At 66.6% G+C, this 21,106-nt stretch overlaps 8 protein-coding genes across 8 annotated transcripts in view; 3 read left to right on the forward strand and 5 right to left on the reverse strand.

Annotated features, from left to right (window-relative positions):
- EMIHUDRAFT_101808 (hypothetical protein) overlaps nt 1–2,624 on the reverse strand; it is a gene marked incomplete at both ends in the record, with an annotated part of 4,234 nt that extends 1,610 nt beyond the window's left edge. The window contains 6 exons of the mRNA XM_005772818.1: nt 504–822; nt 1,386–1,478; nt 1,545–1,595; nt 1,741–1,877; nt 1,964–2,142; nt 2,482–2,624. Of these exons, the coding sequence (XP_005772875.1) occupies nt 504–822; nt 1,386–1,478; nt 1,545–1,595; nt 1,741–1,877; nt 1,964–2,142; nt 2,482–2,624 (922 nt within the window). The remainder of the gene's footprint in view (nt 1–503; nt 823–1,385; nt 1,479–1,544; nt 1,596–1,740; nt 1,878–1,963; nt 2,143–2,481) is intronic.
- Nucleotides 2,625–3,249: 625 nt separating this feature from the next.
- Nucleotides 3,250–3,937, forward strand: EMIHUDRAFT_208296 (hypothetical protein; the record flags this gene model as incomplete). The annotated part of the gene is made up of 4 exons (XM_005772819.1): nt 3,250–3,330; nt 3,435–3,518; nt 3,612–3,698; nt 3,857–3,937. 4 exons carry the CDS (start codon nt 3,250–3,252, stop codon nt 3,935–3,937), a joined length of 333 nt encoding a protein of 110 aa, XP_005772876.1.
- A 901-nt stretch (nt 3,938–4,838) lies between these two features.
- Nucleotides 4,839–7,433, forward strand: EMIHUDRAFT_208297 (hypothetical protein; the record flags this gene model as incomplete). The annotated part of the gene is made up of 7 exons (XM_005772820.1): nt 4,839–4,908; nt 4,978–5,264; nt 5,327–5,707; nt 6,078–6,179; nt 6,528–6,608; nt 6,911–7,235; nt 7,375–7,433. 7 exons carry the CDS (start codon nt 4,839–4,841, stop codon nt 7,431–7,433), a joined length of 1,305 nt encoding a protein of 434 aa, XP_005772877.1.
- Nucleotides 7,434–11,678: 4,245 nt separating this feature from the next.
- EMIHUDRAFT_355055 (hypothetical protein) lies at nt 11,679–12,570 on the reverse strand. The gene has a single exon (XM_005772821.1). The coding sequence runs from the start codon at nt 12,550–12,552 to the stop codon at nt 11,692–11,694; it is 861 nt and encodes a 286-aa protein (XP_005772878.1). The 5' UTR covers nt 12,553–12,570; the 3' UTR covers nt 11,679–11,691.
- Nucleotides 12,571–13,487: 917 nt separating this feature from the next.
- Nucleotides 13,488–14,165, reverse strand: EMIHUDRAFT_46181 (hypothetical protein; the record flags this gene model as incomplete). Its single annotated transcript, XM_005772822.1, has 1 exon — nt 13,488–14,165. A coding segment is annotated over one exon (678 nt), but the record flags the coding sequence as incomplete, so codon positions are not given.
- Nucleotides 14,166–15,145: 980 nt separating this feature from the next.
- EMIHUDRAFT_54552 (hypothetical protein) lies at nt 15,146–16,259 on the reverse strand (the record flags this gene model as incomplete). Its single annotated transcript, XM_005772823.1, has 3 exons — nt 15,146–15,709; nt 15,827–16,072; nt 16,164–16,259. Coding segments are annotated over 3 exons (906 nt in total), but the record flags the coding sequence as incomplete, so codon positions are not given.
- A 795-nt stretch (nt 16,260–17,054) lies between these two features.
- Nucleotides 17,055–18,678, forward strand: EMIHUDRAFT_208303 (hypothetical protein; the record flags this gene model as incomplete). Its single annotated transcript, XM_005772824.1, has 4 exons — nt 17,055–17,543; nt 17,990–18,076; nt 18,148–18,285; nt 18,523–18,678. 4 exons carry the CDS (start codon nt 17,055–17,057, stop codon nt 18,676–18,678), a joined length of 870 nt encoding a protein of 289 aa, XP_005772881.1.
- A 1,875-nt stretch (nt 18,679–20,553) lies between these two features.
- EMIHUDRAFT_310524 (hypothetical protein) lies at nt 20,554–20,802 on the reverse strand (the record flags this gene model as incomplete). The annotated part of the gene is made up of 1 exon (XM_005772825.1): nt 20,554–20,802. The coding sequence occupies one exon, from the start codon at nt 20,800–20,802 to the stop codon at nt 20,554–20,556; it is 249 nt and encodes an 82-aa protein (XP_005772882.1).
- Between the last annotated feature and the right edge of the window lie 304 nt (nt 20,803–21,106).

Consider the following 21,106-nt stretch of genomic DNA (forward strand, 5'->3'; position numbering starts at 1 on the left):
GCCCACCTTTCGCGCCACCTCCACTCGCGCCGCCGTCCTTCCTCAGCTGCCTCGTTCACCTCTCGCGTCCTCTCAGCGTGTGGTCTCGGCGTGATCTCGGCGTGATCTCGGCTACGTCTCGCGCCAGCTTCCTCCTCAGCTGCGACGTGCGGCCGCGCATCTTGTCGCCGCTCTGCCGGTACCTACTCTCGGGTGATCTCGGGTGATCTCAGCGTGCTCTCGGGTGATCTCGCAGCGACTCTGCCGGCGCCCGTGCAGACAGAGCAGCCGCAGCCTGCGGGGCGCCGCCTGATCCCACCCGCTCCCGTGAGCATCGCCTCCCACCAGCCGCCGCCTCTCCCGACAAGGCACCGCCGGCGAGCCAAATGCTGCCGTAGGCCCGAGCGCTGCCGTAGCAGCTGCCGTAGCTGCTGTAGCAGCTGCTGTAGCAGCTGCTGTAGCAGCTGCTGTAGGAGGCCCGCAACCGAGGCACACGCGCGGCGCTGCCTGCGCCGCCAGTGCACAACGCGCGCAGAGCAGCAGCAAGGCGCGGCAGCGGCGGCAGCGCGCGCCGCTCTCGTAGCTGTCCGCGCCGGCAGAGCAGACTATGCACTCGCCGACCACTCCGCCGCCGCCAGCCGACGGCCGCTGCGTGCGGCGAGGGTCGAAGAGCAGGTTGGAGCCGCGGTACCAGCCGCCGTCGCTGTGCTCCTCGAGGTAGCGCACGATGCCGCCCCGCAGCTGGTAGACGCCGCCCTCGCCCTCCCCCTCCCCGCCGCCGCCGGCCTCGCTGCAGCCCTCGCCGCCTCCCTCGCCGCCTCCCTCGCCGCCTCTGGCGCGCATCTGGCGCAGCAGTACGGACGCAGCCTCGCACCGGACGCCCCCCGTGCCTACGCGTATACGGCGCCAGCCTCGGGGCGGGAGTACGGTCTTGTGCAGAGTCTTCAGAGCAGCGCGTGAGTACGAGGGCTGCGGATACAGCGGATGCAGCTGATACAGGTGAATACAGGTGAAGACAGCGGAGTACGTGGCCTCTCGGGCGCTGGTTGGGGTACGGGAGTGCGTTATTCTAGGCTCCCGGGCAGTACATGAGGACGCGCCGCCCGCGCAGGACATGCACGTTCGCCTCGAGCCAGCGGGGGAGACGGGTCAGATCTGGTCAGGAGGGGAGGCAACTCTCCGTGGCACAACTAAGCCGTGGACGGAACCGCTTCGGCAGCTCTGAGATCGAGCCGAGATCGAGCCGAGATCGAGCCGAGGTCGCGCCTCGAGCCAGCGCGGCAGCTCCGAGAACTGGCGCAGCGGCGGGCGCAGCGTGGCGACGTTAGGCGCCTCGAAGCGGCCAATCGCGCTCTCGTACCTAGACATGCCATCTCCGAGCTCCCGTCTTCTGTTTGTCTCCGGACCGCCGACGCCGCCGGTCGTCTGCGCCCGTTCCGCACGTCGAGCAGCACGAGAGGGGGAGGGTTGCCGGCAGGGGCGGACGGGTCGCGCACCGCCTGCAGGACGGCTCGAGGAAAGGTCTAGGAGAGGGCTAGGGAAAGGGGGGCGGACGGGTGGCGCACCGCCTCCTCCTCGAGGAGGCGGTGGAAGTCGGCCGGAGACACGTGCGGCGCCTACCGGGCATCTCCCCGGCCGGACATCTCTCGCGGACATGGCCGGAGGTGCGGTGTGCGGCGAGGAGAGGCCCGGCGCCGTGTGCTCGAGCGGAGAGATGGGAGAGCCGGGGCTGAGAGTGACGAGCTCGGCCGTCTCTCTCACGCTGAGGCCGACGAAGAGCTCGGACCCGGAGACGGGAGCGAGCTTCCAGTCGATGGCGCGCTGCGGGCGAGGCTCGTGCCGCTCCTCAACCCACTCGATGTACTGCCGCACCGCCTCCGCGCCGCCCGTCAGTGCGCCTGCGGTGCGGTGGCGCCGCCGCTGCTGTCACGGTGCGGTGAGCGCCATACGCACAATGAGGTGAGCGCCATATACACAATCGCACCGTTGAGGCCATGGGCGCAGACACGGAGCCTGCCACCGAGGCAAAGCGAATCGCAAAGACGGCGCTGGCGACTCGCCTCGTCGGCAGGGTCGAGGATCGCCGCGACGTGGTAATAGGTGACGGATAGGAACTCCGCGGGCGAGACGTGAGGTTCGGTGGACTCCGTGGTGAGGGGCGCACTGGAGTTGGTGGAGCGAGTGCTCGTTGGCCAGCGAGATAGCCCGAATTTTTTTTTCAATTTTACTGCGGGTGTCATTGCTCGTGCTGGTGTGGACCCTGTCCTCCTCCCCCATCCCTCGTTTGGGTTTGTCTGAATGACTGTTGGTCATTCCTTTCTTTCTTTCTTGAGTCTTGTTTCCGTATACTGTTTGTAAGGCTTCACGACGGCCGCAGAAAATGCTCGTGTGTCGTCGCGGACCACCCCGACCCGCCCGCCCCCACGTACACACGACATCCAGTAGAACGAGAGTGTCTCACAGTGTCACTGTCCACCACACCCTTGTGCTCAGTAGTCGTACCGCAGCGGTGTGGGCGCCTGCAGCACCGTCGTCTGCGGCGACACGAACTGGTGGTCGGCGAGGTGCGGCTTCGAGTCGTCCGGCACCATTTGGCCTGCGCCATCAGAGAGAGGGGTGCGCCGGTCGGTTGCGGGTGGCGCCATTTGCGCGGGTGGCACGGGGAAGAGGCGGGCGACGCACACCGCCGTACGCAACTATGTCGGGCTCCTCCGACTCCAGCACCTGCGGGATTAAGGGCGCGCGCTCTCTCCGCCGCCCGGATCTAGAGAGGTGCGGGTGCCGGTGGCGGGCGTCGGCGGCGCCTGAGGGTAGGGCTCCGCGGGCAGCGGCTGTGCGGCCGCCGGAGCGGCCTCCTCTCGCTGCTGGCTGCTGGAGCTCGTCGCTCCGGCGACGCCAGCCGGCTGCTTTGTGTGTTCAGGTGCGGGCAGCGCTCGTCTGCTGCTGGTGGCGGCGGCAGCGGCTGCGGCCTCGCGCTCGCGCCGCTCATCGGCCGTGAGTAGGAACCAGTCGTCGACGAGAGGAGGTTGAGTGCAGCCGTACAGCGGGGTAGCACCGCTCATGAGCGGTGGCGGCATAAGAAGTACCCAAAAGAATTCTGAGAACAAAAGAATTCGCTTTTGCAGCGCGTTGAGCTAGTCGCCACTCGCTGCTCAAAACATTGCGTGCAAAAAACCGAGAAGAACCTCCTATTCACAGCGCTCCGTTACGCGGTGAAACGTTGACGGGCGGTCTCGGCTTGCTCGCTCGCGCTCGCGAGCGCCTGCCTGAATGGCGGACAAGGGCGAGGTCATCTCTGACAAGGAGGCCTATGAGAACCTCCGCAAGAGCATGAACTATGCGCTCGTACGGGTGCGGGCTGTGTTTCGGCCCTTTTGGCCCTTTCGCAGTGCTCGCTCGGTGGGAGTGGGCGCAGCCTGACTGACTGACGCCGCGAGCACGCCCACGCGCGACAGAATTGCGACATGAACGACGAGATGCGGCAGGATTCTGTCGATATTGTCATCACCGCGTGCGAAAAGTTCCAGGGAGACTATGAGGTGATGCAGCCGGCCCCGCCGAGACTTGGGACGATGTCGCTCAGTGCGGTGCGAGGCGCGAACGGGGTGTCGTGACGTGCCCTCTGCGCGCAGGCGGCGGCGCGGCTCGTCAAGGAGACGATGGACAAGAAGTACAACGAGTCGTGGGTTGTCGTGATCGGGGAGGGGTTCACATTTGAGGTCACCCACGAGGCGCGAGGGAGAAGAGGGCCGCCGAGGGGGGGGAGAGGGCCGAGAGGAGGCCCGACGTTACCGAGATAGCTCTGCGGAGCAACGCCACGCCAAGTCAACGCCCAGGCCACCGCCACGCCACGTCCTCGGCGCTCTCCCCTCGCCAGGTGAAGCATGTGCTGTGGATGTTTCTCAACCAGACCGCTGTGCTGTGCTACAAGGCGGGCGCGAGGCAGGCGGGCGCGTGACAGCCATGTTGAAAATTGTGCGTTGGAGTGCGTTGAGCTTGGGCGGTCCTCACTACTTCCTCTTCGGCGGTCACGCCGCCTTGCGTCGACTTGTGCTGCCTGATGTTGTGGTTATCACAGCCGTTGTGCGTTGACGGAGGAGGGAGTTCTACAGACATCAGAGCCAGAAAACACACATTGAAATTCAACCAGCAGTCTCTCTCCTCACACACACACACACACACACACACACACACACACACACACACACACACACACACACACACACACACACACACACACACACACACACACACACACACACACACTCACACACACACACACACTCACCCATTCACTCTCTCTCCAGACGGTCGCGTTCATGCCACCTGAAAGAAAAGAAAGAAAACAGACAGCCCAAGGGAGGGATGGGAGGACGGCACGCCGCCACCACACAGGGATTTTAAGGAGAGGAGTGTGATGCGCTAGCCGTCGCCCACCCTAGGGAGTCTGCCACCTCCGCTCCCCGGCCTCGTGCCGTCGGCGGTGAGGGCGAGGCTGTGGTACGCTCCAGCCGACACAGCTACGACGCGCTGGGTAGCAAAGGCCTCGACCTTCGTCGGCTCCAGCTGGGCCTGCTCGTCGCCGTGGCCCAGGCGGCCGTTGCCTCCAAAGCCCCAGCTCCAGACAGCTCCGCCAGCGAGTAGAGGCGGTGACAATTCTATGGGTGAGCGTATGCGAGTAGAGGCGCGTGAGCCGATTCTAGATCGCATGCCATTGGCATATAACTTGGCTTGGCGTGCGACCTCAGCGCGCCCGCCGTCAGCTCGACGGGGCGAGAGACCTCTCTCACAGGCAAAAGAAAAAGACTTCGCGACTCCCAGAGCAGCTGCCCTGGCTGCCATCGCCGAAGTCGGCGGCGATGGCACGCTGCGCTTCGGCAAGCTTGGCGTTCGCCACCCTCCCAATCCTCGCCTCAGCCTTCGTGCAGCGTGCGCTACCCACCGGGGCTGCGGCCTCTCCCATTGCTCGCAGCCCTCGTGCCGTGTCTCCTCGCTCAGTTGCCGCCGAGGCGAATACGGCTGTCGTAGCGGGCGGCGGCCCTGCTGGCCTGGCGACCGCTCTGATTCTCGCTCAGCGCGGCTTCGACGTGACCGTGCTCGAGAAGCGGGCTGAACCGAACCCATACGAGCCCCAGCGTGCATATCTTTACCTGGTTGACGGGCGCGGCCAGCGCTTCACCGACGCGGCAGGCCTCACCGAGGAGCTGGCGTCGCCGGCCACCTCGGTGTCGAGCCTCAACTACACGGTGACGCGCTGCCTGCCGGACGGCCAGCGCGAGGAGGCGGTGCCGCCCATCCTCGACCTTTCCTCGACCTTTCCTCGACCTTTCCTGTAGGCCAGCGCGAGGAGTCGGTGCCGCCCATCCTCGAGCCGAGCGACCGGCCCTCGTACTGGATCCCGCGCGCCCGCTTCCTCGCACTGCTCAACAGCGCTCTGCCGCCGACCGTCACGACGCGGTTCGGCGCAGAGCTGCGCGAGCTGCACCAGACGCCCGACGGCGGAGTCGAGGTGGTGGCCAGCTGCAGCGACGGCTCGGAGCTGCGCCTGACGCCGTCGCTGCTCGTCGGAGCGGACGGGCTGCAGTCGCTCGTGCGTCAAAGATGCGGCGAGTGGAGCGGCGCAGCTGCCGAGTACACGCCGGTCGTGCTGCCGTCGCCGTCGAGCGGGCTGCGCTACCAGATGATCAAGATGCCGCCTGACCTGCGCCTCGACCCGAAGAACGCCTCCGTCACCGCGCAGCCGCGAAAGGCTTGCTCGATGCCAGCCCTCCCCCCCTCACCCCCACCCCCTCACCCTGCCCCTCACCCTGAACCCTCACCCTGCCCCCTCACCCGGACCCGAACCAAGGCGTACTCGATGCGTCCCGCCACGGACGCGCCGCTCGGACCAACCCGCCTCGGGCTGCTTCCTAGACACTTCCTCGACACCTCCTAGACACCTCCTCGACACTTCCAACCCGCCTCGGGCTGCTTCCAGTCGCCGACCCGACCTTGCCTAGACAACATGTCCACGACCCGTCCCTGACATGTCGCGTAGGCTTCTTCCTGTCGCCGACCCGACCTTCCCGCGCACTGCCAACGTCATCCTCCCGCCGGAGCACCCAGTGTGGGCCCTCGGCTCGGCGGAGGAGGCGGCTTGCATGCTTGCCGACTCGGGGACGGGCTTCCGGTTCGCTTCATGCTGCGGGTGGTCTGGCCAGGTGCTCGGCTGGCTGCGCGCCACTTTCCCTCACCTCCCGGTCGATGACGTCGTCAGCGCTGACGAGGCCGCCGCGTTTGCGGCGGGCGCACCGGGTCCTCTCCTCCGCGCCGCGCCGCTCGCCGCTCGGGCTTGGTCGCCATCCTCTCCACACGTGTCCTCTCTCTAGGCGCCTTCCCCGCGCCCTGCTACTCGCCGCGCCAGCAGCTCCTCCTTCCGAAGGCCGAGAGACCGCCGAGAGACCGCCGAGATATACTGCGCCGGCAGCTCCCGGGGCGGGGCGCTCGAGGCCATCTGCACCGTCTCGGAGCCGTGTCGGAGCCGCCTCGGAGCCGCTTTGCCCCCGCAGGCGGGGGTTGTGCTGGTGGGCGACGCCATCCACGCCTTCCCGCCCGACATTGGGCAGGGAGTCAACTCGGCGCTCTCGGATGTGGTCATGCTCGGCGAGGCGCTCATCTCCCCATATCTCCCCATATCTCCCCATATCTCCCCATATCTCCCTCGGACGTGGTCATGCTCGGCGAGGCGCTCATCTCCCCATATCTCCCCATATCTCCCCATATCTCCCCATATCTCCCCATATCTCCCTCGGACGTGGTCATGCTCGGCGAGGCGCTCGACGGCGCTGACGGGGGCGACGGCCCGATGGCGAAGCTGCGGGACGCGCTGTCCGCCCGACGGCTGCCTTCGACACGCCTCCATGGTTGGACGCGTCCATGACGCGTCCCATAGGCCGCGTTGCCCGCCTACGAGGCTGCGGCCGCTCCGGAGGCGGAGGCGGTGGCGAGGATCGCGCAGGTGGGCTTCCCTTACCAGTACCCAATCACGCGCGAGAGGTCGCCGCTGCAAAAGGCCGGCTGGTTCGCAAACTTCCTGCTGCGCACGTTCGTGCTCTCCAAGCTGCTGCCCCGCCTCTTCTCGCCCGCCGCAATCGTCCTCGTGCAGCGGCCGCAGCTGAGCTACGCGCAGGTGTGGCGCACGGCGCAACGGACCACGCGGCGGCTGCAGGGGCTCGGGCTGGCGGCGGCGCTGGCGGCGGCATGGCCGTGGCTGCGCCGTCTGGCTCTCCCCCTGCCTCCCCTCCCCCTCCTCCTCCTCCCTCTGGCCGCGTTGTGACACTGCGAGCCTGAGGCGGTCTGGGAGTCACTCCCGTCGCTGTCTCGTCACCTCTGAGCTCTGAGGTGCACCGTGCATAGCGCTCCGCACCGTTCCGCATGTCATGTGTTGTGACCCTTCGCTCCATATATGGCTCTAACGTATACGCTCGGTCTCTTGTCTCTACGCCGTGAACGCGGCAGCAACAAGTAAGCTCCATCTTTTATCCGCCGCTCTCTCTCTCTAGAACTAGCGCCGCGAGAGCAGGGCAGACCCGGGGACTGGGGAGCCGGAGCAGACGGCATCGGCCGCCGAGGGAACGTTGGGAAGAGGCACACGACACCACGAGGAGGGCGGCGGACCTCAACCGACTATGGAGGACCCGTCACCAGACGACGCAGGGCAGACGACGGTGAGGCGGAGCGCAGAGGACCTTGGTAGTGCCTACACGCTGCAGCGCGTGAACCGGCCCTCGGTGAGCCCTCCCGAGGCCTCTCACGCCGCCAGCCGAGGGACGGCAGCCGTTGGGATGGTGCCCTCGCAGCTCGCCGGCGCGGCGGGGGCGAGGCGAGTCTCATCGGTTCCCCCCTACAGCGGGAGCGGCCGCGGGCCGGCCGGCATCCTGCCCGCCACGGCGGCGGCAAGCTGCGACTCAAGGCCGAGCAGGTGCGGCGACTTTTTGCTCGCTCGACTCTCTGACGAAGCTATTTACCATGCGGGGTGGCGGCATGCTGGCACTGCCCGTTACTTCATACTTGCCGTCCTCTTGATCCACGCTCGACACTTCCTCGAGGGGGCAGTCCACAGAGTGTTCGGATTGGTACGGACACTTTCACATCGACGATTCGGAAGCGCCCTCAATCGATGCAACGATCGAGGAGGCGAGTGTGCGCCAGGCCGTGCCGCAGCACGGCCGCGCGGGCCGCGGCCGCCGGCGGCGCGGCCGCGGCAGCGCTTGCGAGTGGGACGGGCAGGGCCTCGTCACATATGCCGTGGCCGTATGTCGCCATCACCTCGTTGTGCTCGGGGCGCTCCTCCCAGGGAAGCGCGTACGTGCCGACGACCTGGTAGCCGCTCAGGTCGGTCCGGCCGTGCAGAAGAAAGTGGCCGATGTGGGAGACGAGCTCGGAGCTGAGGCGCTCAAGGCCAGAGTGCTCACCGTCTTCGGCGTCGTGGCTCGAGGCGAGCAGCAGCACCTTCATGCGTGGCCAGTGGAGGTCCACGCGCACGCCGCGCATGATCGAGTTGAAGTGGCGCACCGAGGTGATGTCAAACCCCTCCGGGCTGACCTCAGGCACGGCGGGACTCGGAGGCGCGGGCTGGCAGTGCTGGGCCACGAGCGCCACCATCGCAGGCGTGCCGGGCGGAAAGTGAGGGCTTGGGCTCGGGAACGCGCCGCCCATTGCCGACGACCTCGAGGACGCCACAAGCACGCGCTCCCGCATCGGGCAAGCGACGTGGAAGCGGCTGCGGTACGCCTCGCGCAGATGGTAGAGAGAGTTGGCATCAATGTAGGTCATGTCGGTCAGGGTTTGGCGAAAATCGAACTGTGGAACGAGAAATCGAACGCCCTCCATACCGACCGTTGGCAGAGAAATGGTGAATCGCGCCGTCTCGTCATTGAGTCCAAGGATTCGGTGCGAAGCGGTGCAGCGCAGTCCGGCGACGTGCGTGTCGAGCAGAGACAGGAATGCGCCGTTCAATGTCATGTCGTTCAGAGACGTGCCTGCCTCAACGCACTCAGCGAAGACGTTCTCGATCAGGTGGTGCACTGAGCCGTGCTTGAAGCCGAGACGCTCCAGCATCATCCGCTTGAGCCGCGCGGCGTCCCGCTTCTCTTCATCCGTCAGCGACGGCATCGGCAGCCGGTTGCGCCGCGCCACGCCGGCCATTTGCTCAGCCCATGCGTCTTCCCGCGCGTCGCCCAACGCGCTCATTACGCCGCTCATATCAAACACCCCCAGAAGGGACGGTCCAAGAATATCATCTGGTGCGGAAGCCATCTTGATCCGGCGAGGCGAGAGGTGGCGCTGTCACTGCAGGGGCCTTTGAATTCTTTATTGAAGCGGATCTGGACAAGTTTCGAGGTTCTCGAGGTGGATATCCTTTGGCCGCGTTGGGTAGCGAGGATTGGTGTGACGCGATCCACGCAGGCGTGTTTTCTGGCGGCCGACCGTCAGTGCACGGAGTTGCCACTTCTCCGACTGCCCCGGCTAGTTCCCGAGGAGCGAGGTCGTCGGGTGTGACCCCTTCGTCCCCCGAGACCTAGCGCGGGTGGGTTGGAGGGGGCTCGCCCCGTTCCTCCCCATCGGGCCGCGTGAGCGGCCTCGCCTCGCAGATTCGTTTTCGCGCCTGGGTCAGGCGCGCGGGGCATCCCCCGGGTCGCTCGACCAGCGATCCGAAGAGTGGCCGCTATGCGAGGGAAAGAGCGGGGCCCACGGGGTACGCCTCCGTCCGGCCCCCTCCGAGGGGGGAAGGGAATTGTGGGGTCCCCACGGGCGCCTCTGGACAAGTGAAATTAGATTAGAATTTTACAACCAAACTCCCTCGCACAACACTGGGCACGGGACTGGCGCGCACTGGCACTAACACAGGTACACCACGTTAGATTAGAACGTCCGAGGCGGGGGTACTCCGAGAGCAGGGCCGGGTGATCGACGGATACAACGACCGAGGCATCGACTTTGTCACCTCGTGGGAGCAGGCGTACCACAACCGTGGCCAGAGACAACGGTGGGACGGCAGGACGGGGCTCCTAGCGAGGCTGAACCACGGGTGCGACTTACTTACTGGCGGGACACCACGTTCAACGTGGGCGGAGCAGGGAGCTCGACTTTTATGGGGCGATGGAGCCGCAGAGGAGGGCGACCTACTACTATACAGGGGGCGGAAGACCGCTATTCGGGGACCCGTACAAGCAGATCGGCGAGCGAGTCGAGGCGGTCAAGGCGCAGAGGCTGCTCCAGGAGGACGAGGCCGCGCCGAGCTCCGGGGATAGGAGGGCGACGCTGCTCCTGCGACTGGGGGCTGACGGGAAAGTCGACCTGGAAGTGACGGCCGGCCTGCGTAAGGCGCTCCCGGGCCCGCTCCTGGAGAGGAGGCCATGCGGGCCACGCTAGGGAGAATGAGCTGCACGGCGTCGGAGCTGCAGGCGCAGAGCGGGCCGGACGCTGAGGCCATCCGGAGGATAGTGCGGCTGGAAGGGGCTCGCCCTCGAGCCGCGTGCCACCTGTGTGAGGGCGGCCCGGGCACGCGCGCCCACTTTCGGTATGGCTGCGCTGCGTGTAAAACGGAGCTGGGAGGAGTCGCGATGGAGAGGTCGGCCCACTTAGCCGGGATGGCGGACTCGCTGTGGTTCTCGCCGGATCGCTGGCTCCCGATGGATAGCGGGGTGGCAGGGAGACGGGGGGCAGGGGTGTGGCGCCAGCTCCATGCCTTTGAAATGGGCAAGGATCCCACGGTCCTGACCGTTAACACAGGGGGGCTACGCCATGGCCCGAGAGAGCGACGTGCCTCGCCGCGGTGTGGGCGAGTCGGACGTGGCTCGAGGCGCAGTGCTTGCCCGCCGCGGCCATCCGAGTGTGCTCCGAGGCGGCCCGAGAGCGGGGTCGCGGCCCGCTACGGATTGTGGCTCAGATCGTCCCAGAGCTGCGGGGGTGGCTGAGGGACGTGTTCAGTCTGAGAAGACTCGGGCCAGCACAACGCGCTTGACTAGCCATGCTGTTCGCTGTCCTGATCCCTGCTGGTTTGCCGCTGCCGATCGCCGTTGAGGAGTCGACGTTTCCTCACCGCGGCCGCATGATGCCGCACATGCTAGTGTTTGACGTCTGCCAAGGCGTTGGCCGTTGCTGCGTCGGGGCTGCTTGACGAGATCAACGAAGGCGACAAAGTCTCATTCTCTCTCTCGCCGGCTTGTGCTCGAGCAGTGCGCCTCGGACAGGGTAGGCGCCACCTACGTGCCAGGTAAGTTTCTGGCCGGCGTCGCTAACGCCAAACAGAGCGACGGCACCTACAGCAAGCTCGCCACCTGCCTCGACGCGGCGCACTCCGTCGGCGGCGGGTGCATGCATCGACTCAGCCGCCGGTGACGCCCTCTTCATGCCAGCGGAGACGCGCAGGGCGAGACGAGGGAGGGAGCAGGACTTTGCGGAGATCAGCAGGAGGATGTAGAACAGATTAGGAGCAGCAGGAACCCGAGCGCCGAGGGACCAATGTGTGGAAGACGGCTAGTGAGTAGGCTAGAGGCTAGTGATAGTGTCCCGCCCCCATCGCGCATCGGGAGGACGACCCCGGCTAGTCGCCGACCACACCCACAAAGAACCCTGCACAAAGATCGCACGGGCGGGGACCTGCTCCTTTTTACCCATCTCACAGTAGAGAGGTGTCCGTTTTTATTTATTTATTTCTCTCTCTAGACTCTACCCTTCGTCCACGTGCACTGTCAAATGCCTCAGCGACGCGCCCGCGCCCGCGGCAAAGACCGCACGCACCTCCTCGGCGGCGGCGGCGGCGTCGCGGCCCGGCGCCAGCGTGCAGCGGATCACGCCCACCTCCGCGCCCTCCTCGTCGAGCGGCCAAAAGGCCGCGTCGTACACGGCAGTCACGTCTGGCAGGCTGGCGGCGCGCTGCAGCAGCGCGGCGTACTTCGCCTCGCCGTCGCCGCCGGCCGAGCCGAGCATGAGCCGCCGCCCGTCTGCCGCAAGCAGCGGCACCGCCCGCGCCGCCGCCACGCCGAGCAGCGAGAGAGAGGCGGCCGTGTCGCCCGCTGCGCGGCTGACGGCGAGCAGCAGAAACAAGACAGGCAGCCCCTCCCCCGCCGCCCATGCCGCCGCCCACACACCCCTCGCCTCCAGCACCGCCCTGGGCGTGGAGCCACACGCCGCCGCCGCCGCGGCGACCCACACGACGGTGGCGGACGGGCCGGCCGCCGGCCTGCCGGCGGCGCTGTGCCTCGGGTCACCGCCGTGGCTGTGGCCGTGGTCGTGGGAGAGGAGGAGGTCGGTGGTGATGAGAAGCGCCGCGCCGAGCACAACCACCGCCGCGCCGAACCGGACGAGCGCGGGCAGCTTCGCTGCTCCAAACGGGAGCGCTCGCTGTGACGCCGGGCGCGGCCAGAGGCGCGCGAGCAGCTCGGGGTGCGAGGCGGCGCACTCGGCGGCGCCGAGGCCGAGCGCGAGGCTCGAGCAGAGCGGCGCGGCGCCGGGGCCGGAGAGGCCGAGGAGGAAGAGCAAAAGCACCGCGCAGGCCTGCCCCAGAAGGCAGGCCAATGGCGCCAACATCACGCCACAGACACCAGGCTGGATTCGGGTCCAGAGCAAGGTGGGTATCAGTGACCTTCCTACCCACCTACCTTTCCGTGCCCCTCTTACGTTCCCGAGAAATCAAGGGTGTCGCAGGAGCTGCTCCCTGTGCACGGCGCGCTGCGCTCTCACTGTGCCGCAACGTCACTCAGCTCTCACTGGTGCCAAGGCCCAAGCAGCGAGCGAGCAGGCGGGGGGGCGCTGCCCCTCACTCATGCCCGCTCCGCCCGGGCCTTCTCGAGGTCCGCCTCGCGCATCGCGCCCTTCAGCTCCGCCACCTGGTCGAGCGCGTCGCCGAGCAGCCCCTTGGCCACGCCAAAGTCACGCAGCTGCTCCACGCCGCCGCTCGCCCGCACCTCGGCGGCGTGGTCGGCCACGTAGCGGCGGCACTGCGCGAGGAGCCGCCCGTCGCCCATCGTGTGCGCCGCCTCGAGCAGCGGCACGGCGGTCGCCGGCGCGACGCTCTCCTGCAGCGCCTGCGCGCAGAGCAGCTCGAGGCGCGGCACCTGGTACATCTGCGCCAGCTCCCGCAGGTCGAGCGCGCGCTGCGCCCTGCCCTCCTCCTCGCCGAGGTCGAACTTGTCGGAGAGGAGGTAGTCGATGAGGGCGGTGAAGCTGGCGGGGTCGGTGTGGGACACCGTGACCTCGGCGGCGTCGCGCTCCTTCATGCCGATGCCAAACATGGTCCGATAGTACCCGGACCGAATGCAGAGCACGCACTTGCTCACGTGCTCGATGCGCTCCCGATCGTCGCCGACCAGGAAGGTGACCTTCCCCTCTGGGAGGGTGGCGTCTCCCCGCGTCTTTGCGAGGTCGGCCAGGATGGTCGAAGGCGGAACGACGATCGGGGCAAAGGAGGGAGGCGGAGGAGGCGCAGCCACGCAGACCTGGCGGAGGCCGCCTCTCGAACTGACCAACAGCGTGCTGCCGTCGGGGCTGATGGCGACTTCCTTTGGGTTGGTAAACTGCGCTGCCTCGCCCACGCCATCGACGCTGCCAGCCTCGCCGCTGCCCGCGAGCGTCGTCACCTCGCCAGTCGCCACCTCCACCCGCCGGATCTTGTGGTTGCCGTTGTCCGCCACAAACAGCGCGCCACCATCTGGGCTGAGGGCGATGCCACGTGGGCAGTAGAACTCCGCCGCGTCGCCGACTCCATCGGCGCTGCCCCAAGTGCCACTGCCTGCGAGCGTGGTCACCGCGCCAGTCGCCACCTCCACCCGCCGGATCTTACCGTGGCCTTGGTCTGCCACAAACAGCGCGCCGCCGTCTCGGCTGATGGCGATGCTACGTGGGCCGTGGAACTCCGCCGCGTCGCCGACTCCATCGGCGCTGCCCCAAGTGCCACTGCCCGCGATCGTCGTCACCGCGCCAGTCGCCACATCCACCCGCCGGATCTTGTAGTTGCAGCAGTCCGCCGCAAATAGCGCGCTCCCGTCCGGGCTGATGGCGATGCCAGTTGGGTAGCTGAACTGCGCCGCTTCGCCCACGCCATCCGCGTCGCCATTCTCGCCGCTGCCCGCGACCGTCGTCACCTCGCCAGTCGCCACCTCCACGCGCCGGATCTTGTGGTTCTCGCAGTCCGCCACAAACAGCGCGCTCCCGTTGGGGCTGGCGGCAGCGGTGTAGTAGTACTCGTCACTTGCCGGCAAGGCTGCTACGCGTCGCACGCGCCTGGCCGCCGAGACGTGCAGCAGCGAGTCCTTCGTCGAGACGTACCAGGCGCCCGCGTGGTCGCTCGCGACGCCAACCGTCCCGAGCGATAGAGGGCCGTCCTCGCCCTCGAGCGTCAGCGTGGTGACCTGACCGACGATGCGCGCGCCAAAGATGGGCGCCTCGAAGCCATCCGCGACCGGCACGGCAAGGTCCCCCTCGTCGCCGCCGCCGGTGCGGGCGCGCTTGCGGGCGGCGGACGCCATGCACCGCCAACCAGGATGGATTCGGGACCAGGCCTGGGTCGGGTATCATGCTACAGAAAAGGGGGCAATGACACCACCCACCGCTCCTGCGTTACCCATTCATCCGCGTTCTCTCTTCCTCTTACGTCTTCCCCGCGGCCGTACGATGCACCAACGATGCCCCGCCCTCCCCAGTTGGCGGCCTGCGCGACTCACTCACCCCAAGGAAGAGGAAATCTCATACCCCCGCAGCAGACGCGGGGGGGCCGGGGCTCTTGTTCCCCGCGCCTGCGCGACTCGCCCCGCAGCCAAAAGGCCGCGGGCTCCTCTTGACATCCTCACGCCTTCGCGACCTCGGAGGTGACCTCGGTGAAGATGGGCTTGCCCTGCTTCTCGCGAGCGAACATGTAGCACGCGCCGGCGAGGACGAGGACGAACAGCGAGCAGAAGACGGCGATCAGGGCGATGGCCCACGCGGGGAGGTCATCCGAATCGTCCGTGGGCGCCGAGACGCCCGAGTACTTCATGTCCGTCAGGGAGAGCGGGCAGAGCAGCTTCGCCGTCTGGTTGACCAGCATCTTGGGGTCGAAGGCGGTGACGCCCGACTTGAGGTTGATCGTCGTGGCGCCGGTGAGAAGGTGGGTCGAAACAGAGACGAGGTCGACGGCGGCGGCGCCGTTGCGCGGGCTGAGCGCCGACGCGGAGAAGGGGATCTTGATGTAGTCGGCCCTCTGGACGAACGGGGCGGCGCACCAGGCGGAGCTGTTGTGCAGGTGGTTGATCTTGTTGAGCGCCTTGTCCCAATCCGCCTCGATGAGCAAGAGCACGTCGGGGTTGAGCGCGATGATCTCGTCCGCCGTGACGCACGCGTAGCTGTCCTCCTTAAAGGACTCGGAGTCCTTAACGCCGAACAGGTTGGTCATCCCCGCCGACTCGAGGATCATGTTGACAGAGCCCTCGCCCGCTCCGACGAAGTAGCCCTTCCCGTCATCCCCGCACCCGATGCCGTCGAGCAGGATCGCGGTCAGCGCGTGCCCCGTATTCTTCACCGCTGTCTGCGCGGCGTCGAAGTCTGCCTCGATCTGATCGATCAGCATCTTCGCCACATCGTTGACGTTGAAAATGGCGCCGATCTCTTTGATCGCGTCGTAGACGGTCTGCTCGGTCGCCACCTCCGGCCGCAGGCCCTTGTCCTCGCAGTAGGTGGTCTCGAGCCACGTGCCGATGTTCGCTTCGTGCAGCTGCGGGCGGCAGGTGCCGTACGGGCCGGCCATGTTGGTCGCGTTGGTCGTGCCGTAGATCGCGAAGTAGTCGGAGCCCTCGCCGTCGCACGGACCGACCGTCTTGTTGGTGAAGACGCCGCTGTCCGAGCCCGAGCGACGCCGCGGCTTCTCCGAGAAGGCGCTGCCGTAGTTGGCCGTGATGAAGTCGGCGTCCACCTCCATGAGCTGGGCGTCGGTCGCATACTTTTCGGCGAGCACCTTGACCTTCTTGTACGCTTTCTCGTACCGCGGCCAGATCTCGTCGTCGATGTAGGCGGTGCCCGCCATCGAGCCCTCGAGGCCCATCGCGAGCAGGAACTCGGTCATGCCCTGGTTCATCGTCTGGCGGCGACGAGGGTGGCGGTGGTGAGGGTCGCAGGCAAGGCAAGAGCGCGTTGGGCGTCGGGAACGGCAGTGCGGTGCGTTGGCTCACCACGGCCCGTTCGGGCGGCTTGGTGAAGGTCTGCTTCACGCCGCAGTTGATGATCTCCAGAGGGTACTTGGTCTGTTGTGTGCCAAAGGAGAGCGTCGGCACAGCGAGCATCATGGCCATCAAGAGGCGATGCGATTTGATGTGTTGGCCCTGCACTGAGGTGCACTTTACTGTCACGCTTCCGTGCTCGTGAAATCCGCGATTTTTTTCATACTTAGCCTAAAAATGAACGGGGGAACACGCGAGGACACGACGTGGCACAAACGCACGGACGGACGGGGCACAAACGCCAAGAGAGAGAGAGAGAAAGACCAGCCGTGATCTGACCGTTGACCTTACAAGCGCCAGGCCAAGGAAGGAGGCGCGCTCGGACGGAAATTGATGATGGGAAGGCGAAACCTAGTGGACCAACGACAAAACGGGAATCAATAAAAGAAGAAAAACAACATCCCGGCCACGCTGGCGCGGTGTGCGGTGCGGTGTGCATGTGTGTGCTGTGTCCCTTTCTTGTTTCCTATTAACAACGAAGGCTAGCTCACAAATATAAAATGCGTCTAAGAAAGAGAAAAAGAAAAAAACTCCGCTTCTTAGCTCTTCGGCCCTGGATGTGAGGCTGCCGACTGCACTTCAAGTGCTCCAAGTGCCCGGCCACGGCAGCATGCAGGCGAGAGGCTTTTTAGCAATACCAAACAACTCTAACACTCACACGTTGTTGTTTTGTTGTTGCGAGAGGCAGAGAGAGGCATGCCGTTGGGAGGGTTGTGTGCGACCACGTGTTTTTTGTGCACTTAAGCCCTGTTCACGCGCGCGCGAGACGTGCAGACAGGGTTGCCAGGTGAGAGGGATTGGTCGGATCTGAAAGGAAGTAAGAAAAAGAAAAACACCCTCTCAATGCCTGGCGCCAGCATGCTGCTTCTTCGCGCCCGCTGTGCTCTGCCGTTCCACGCCCGCTGTGCTCTGCCGTTCCGCTCCGCATTCCGCTGCGCGCACAGCGGCCGCCGGCGTGGCAGCGCGCCTCCGGCGCCTCAGCCGTTCCGGCGAGGAGGCGACCGCCGGACCGCCGACAAGCTGCGCGCCTCGCAGAAGCTTCCGCACCGGGAAAGGCCAATCAACAACCAGGACATTGGCGAGCTCAACCTGGTGTTCCTCGGCACGGCGAGCGCGCAGGCGACGACCTCGCGCGCGCAGCAGTCCGTCGCGCTGCGCGTGCAGAACGAGACGTGGCTCTTTGACTGCGGCGGGCAGACGCAGATGCAGATGCTGCGCGCCGGCATCGCGCCGCTGTCGGTGACGCGCATCTTCATCTCGCACATGCACGGGGACCACGTCTTCGGGCTGCCGGCCGTGATCGCCATGTGCGCAAACTCGTCGATGCAGCAGGTCGAGCAGATGTAGACAGCCTCCGCTGCGGCGACGGCCTCGGCCGCCTCTCACCCGTCCCTCGCTCCAAGCCCTCGCTCCAACCCCTCCAACCCCTCGCTCCAACCCCTCGCCAAGCCCTCGCTCCAACCCCTCCAACCCCTCGCTCCAAGCTCGGCAGGTGTCTGCGTCGGCGGACGTGCGGCGGTGGGAGAAGGTTCCGCTGCAGCTCGTCGGGCCAGTCGGCCTCCGCGCCTGGCTCCGCACGGCGCCCGCCATCTCGCCCCGCCGGCCGGGGGAGGAGGGGGAGCCTCCCCTCGACCCTCCTCGGCAGCGGCCTGCAGGTGCTCGCAAACTCGTACGTGGGGCTCGGCCGGCTGCGGCTGCAGGCGCACCCGCGGTTAGCTCATCAACAAGAAGGAATGAGTGAGTCACTCAATTCTCAAGAGCACCTCCCCGTGGTGCAGGTGCACGAGCTCCACGGGCTCGAGGCGCTGCAGCAGCCGAAGCACGTGCCCGCCGTCCTGTCGGGCGTGCCTCCGCTCCACGGGGAGGTGCTCTTGTGAACTCGTTCATTCATTAATCACTGTTGAGTAACTCATTGCGTGCTTCCGCTCCACGGGAGGTGCTCGCGCCGCCGCTCTGGCCGGAGGAGGACGGGGCGTGGTCCGTGCCCCACCCGACGGCGCACGGGGGCCGCGCGGCGCCACGCGCGCCAAAGATGCGCATCCGGGCAGTCGAGATGGACCACACCGTCCCGACGGTCGGCTGGCTGCTCGAGGAGTACCCGCGGCCAGGCGCGCCGCACATCACACCGTATCATAGCATCTGACATTGTATCATTCTGCTCGAGGTGTACCCGAAGGCTCCTTGCCGGCCTCGAGAGCGAAGCGATGGACGAGTGCCTCACACCCATATCTCCCCACATCTCCCCCTATCTCCCCCTATCTCCCCCGGCCCAGGCTCGCTGCACGCCGACAGACTGCTCCCGCTCCTCGAGGCGCACGGGGTGGAGAAGCGGCTGCTCGGCAACTTCAAGCTCGGGACGCCGATCGAGCTGCCGACGGGCGAGCTGCTGCAGCCGTCCGACTTCATGGACCCTCCCACCTCTCGCCGGATCGGCCAGCTCTGCGACGCAGCGCGGCGGGCACAATGAGGTATCTGTCCAACGATGAGAGTGTACGATGGCAGGCCTGCTCAGCGACACGCGCGACTGCTCTCGCGCGGCGGCGCACTGCGAAGGGGTCGCTGTGCTGGACTCACGAGCGCTGGTTCAAGTGCGTCACGAGTGGAGCCGAGACGTGCGGCGTGTCTCTAGGTGGACGCGCTGCTCCTCGCCACTGCGTCCGCAAGACACGTCCGGCACACCCGTCCTGGGCATGTCTCTAGGTGGACGTGCTGGTCCACGAGTGCACAAACGCGTGCACAAACTTCGACCGGCAGCGCGGGCGCGGCCCGGACACCATCCGCAGGTTGGCCGTCGAGCACGGCCACTCGACGCCGCAGATGGCGGCGCAGTTCGCGTCCGAGATCGGCGAGAGATAGCCGAGATGCCTCCGAGATGTCCTGATTGACATCGCATGTGACATTTTTTACGTATCAATGATTGACATGCCATGACTGCATCCTCTAGGCGCCAAGCGGCTCGTGCTCACCCACTTCTCGTCGCGCTACCTGGGCTCGGGCAGCGCGTGCGCGAGCGGGAGTGGTGGACGGGGTCCGTGTCCAGCAACTCATCACGAAGGAGGAGTGGCTGGTGGCTATAGGTACGCGGACGGAGTGATGAACGAGATCCGCAACCTCGCGAAGCAGCACTACGGTGGCCCGGTCACGTGCGCACGCGACTTTCTGCGCGTCGAGATGCAGGCCAGCCTCGGCGAATCTCGGCTGAGTCTCGGCCATACCTCGGCCACATCTGCGCGCGGAGATGCGTTTGGCGCGGCCCCGTCGAGCACATCCTCAACCTCGGCCGGCCCCTTGGGTGGTCTCGAGCGATCTCGGGTGTGATCTCGAGCGATCTCGGGTGGTCTCGAGCGATCTCGGGTGTGATCTCGAGCGATCTCGGGTGGTCTCGAGCGATCTCGGGTGTGATCTCGAGCGATCTCGAGTGGTGATTCGCAGGTGAATGGGGAGGTGCACGAGCACCACCCCCCTCGCCAGCCGTACGAGGAGTGGCCGGGGAACATCTTCAAAACCGCGTCCGAGGCCGAGGGGGGGGAGGCGGTGGAGGCGGCTGCGGAGGTGGCGGAGGCGGCGGCAGCGGCGGAGGCGGCGGCGGCGGAAAAGGCGGCGGAGGCGGCGGAGGCGGCGGAGGCGGCGGAGGCGGCGGAGGAGGAGGCAGCGTGGCTCATCGACGAGCCTCCGGAGCTGCCTGTTGGGCGGCGAGCCTCCCGGGGCAGCAGCGCGGCGAGCAGCAGCAAGCCAGGCCGGCCGGCGCTGCGGGTGGCGAGGTCGCCTCCGTCGATGGCGGCGGCGCGGTGAGGCGGCGCGGTGTCTGAGGGGCTCATGCATAGGGGAGGGGCGGGCGTGTCGTGGCCAGCTCGCGCGCTCGGAAGGCCGCCGGAGCGGATATGCTCGATTCTATGGGGGGGAGGAGACAAACACACCTCACACGCCGGCGTTCGGAGAGACACACTGGGCGCCGCGCGGTTCTGGGCGGAGCAATGCTCGGATTTGAGTGAGATTTGACGAAGCGTTTTTCCTCTCCCGGAGTTCGACATGTGAGCGAGCCACGGGCTACGCGGCACACTGCACTCTCTCACTCTCACACTCTGCTCCGACTTCCACACGTCACGTACCAAACTGACAACTCGCCCAACGTAACAACAAAGCTGGTCTCTCTCGCGCCACATCGGCACGCGGTTCGGCGGCGCAGACCGCACGGCCGAGCCCACGCCAGCGCGCCCCCTCCTTGGAGCGTGTACATTACCTGCCGCCCCTGCCGCCGCTGCCACCCCTGCCCCTGCCCTCTCCATCCTTTGGAGCAGCGGCGGGGCGGCGGGGCGGCGGGGCGTGGCCGCAAGAGCCGCGATCAGGCGCCGCCCGCCTGCTGCTCGCCGAGGAGCTGGATGTCGCACTTCATGTCCCGCCGCATCTGGCGGACCTCCTCCTTGCCGAAGCGGAGCTCCTCGTAGGCGGACCACGACGGGTGGGGCGTGTTCTCGAGCGGCGGCTTGAGGGCGGAGGCGTGCTTGGCGAGCTTCTCGATGAACTGGAGCATGTACAGGCCGCAGTCGGAGTGGTTGTGCTGCCGCGGCGCCTTGACCTCCTTGGTCTCCATCAAGCGGAACTTTGGGTCGTCGACCGGCGGCGGCGCCTCGGCGGAGGAGGAGGAGGCGCCGGCGCGGCGCGCCATCTTGTTCTTGTACTCCTCCTCGAGGTACCACTTGAGGTACATGATGCCTTTTGGGGGGGGGGGGGCAACGGCCCGTCCGGGGGGGCCTAAATCTTCCCCTGCCCACAGCCGGCTGTAAGGAGGGCTTTCCCCTCTCCAAAATAAAAACCGTTGAAATGGGGGGCCATCTCATTTTCCGGTAAATGGGGCCCCAAGCGGGGGGGGCCGCCCCCTTTTTTTTATCGGACTC

This window comes from Emiliania huxleyi, assembly GCF_000372725.1.
Source record: "Emiliania huxleyi CCMP1516 unplaced genomic scaffold EMIHUscaffold_35, whole genome shotgun sequence".
Taxonomy (NCBI): Eukaryota; Haptophyta; order Isochrysidales; family Noelaerhabdaceae; genus Emiliania; species Emiliania huxleyi.

What these genes read in the sequence shown, in the direction of transcription:
- EMIHUDRAFT_355055 (XM_005772821.1), bottom strand. Translation starts at nt 12,552, where the DNA reads ATGTTGGCGCCATTGGCCTGCCTTCTGGGGCAGGCCTGCGCGGTGCTT.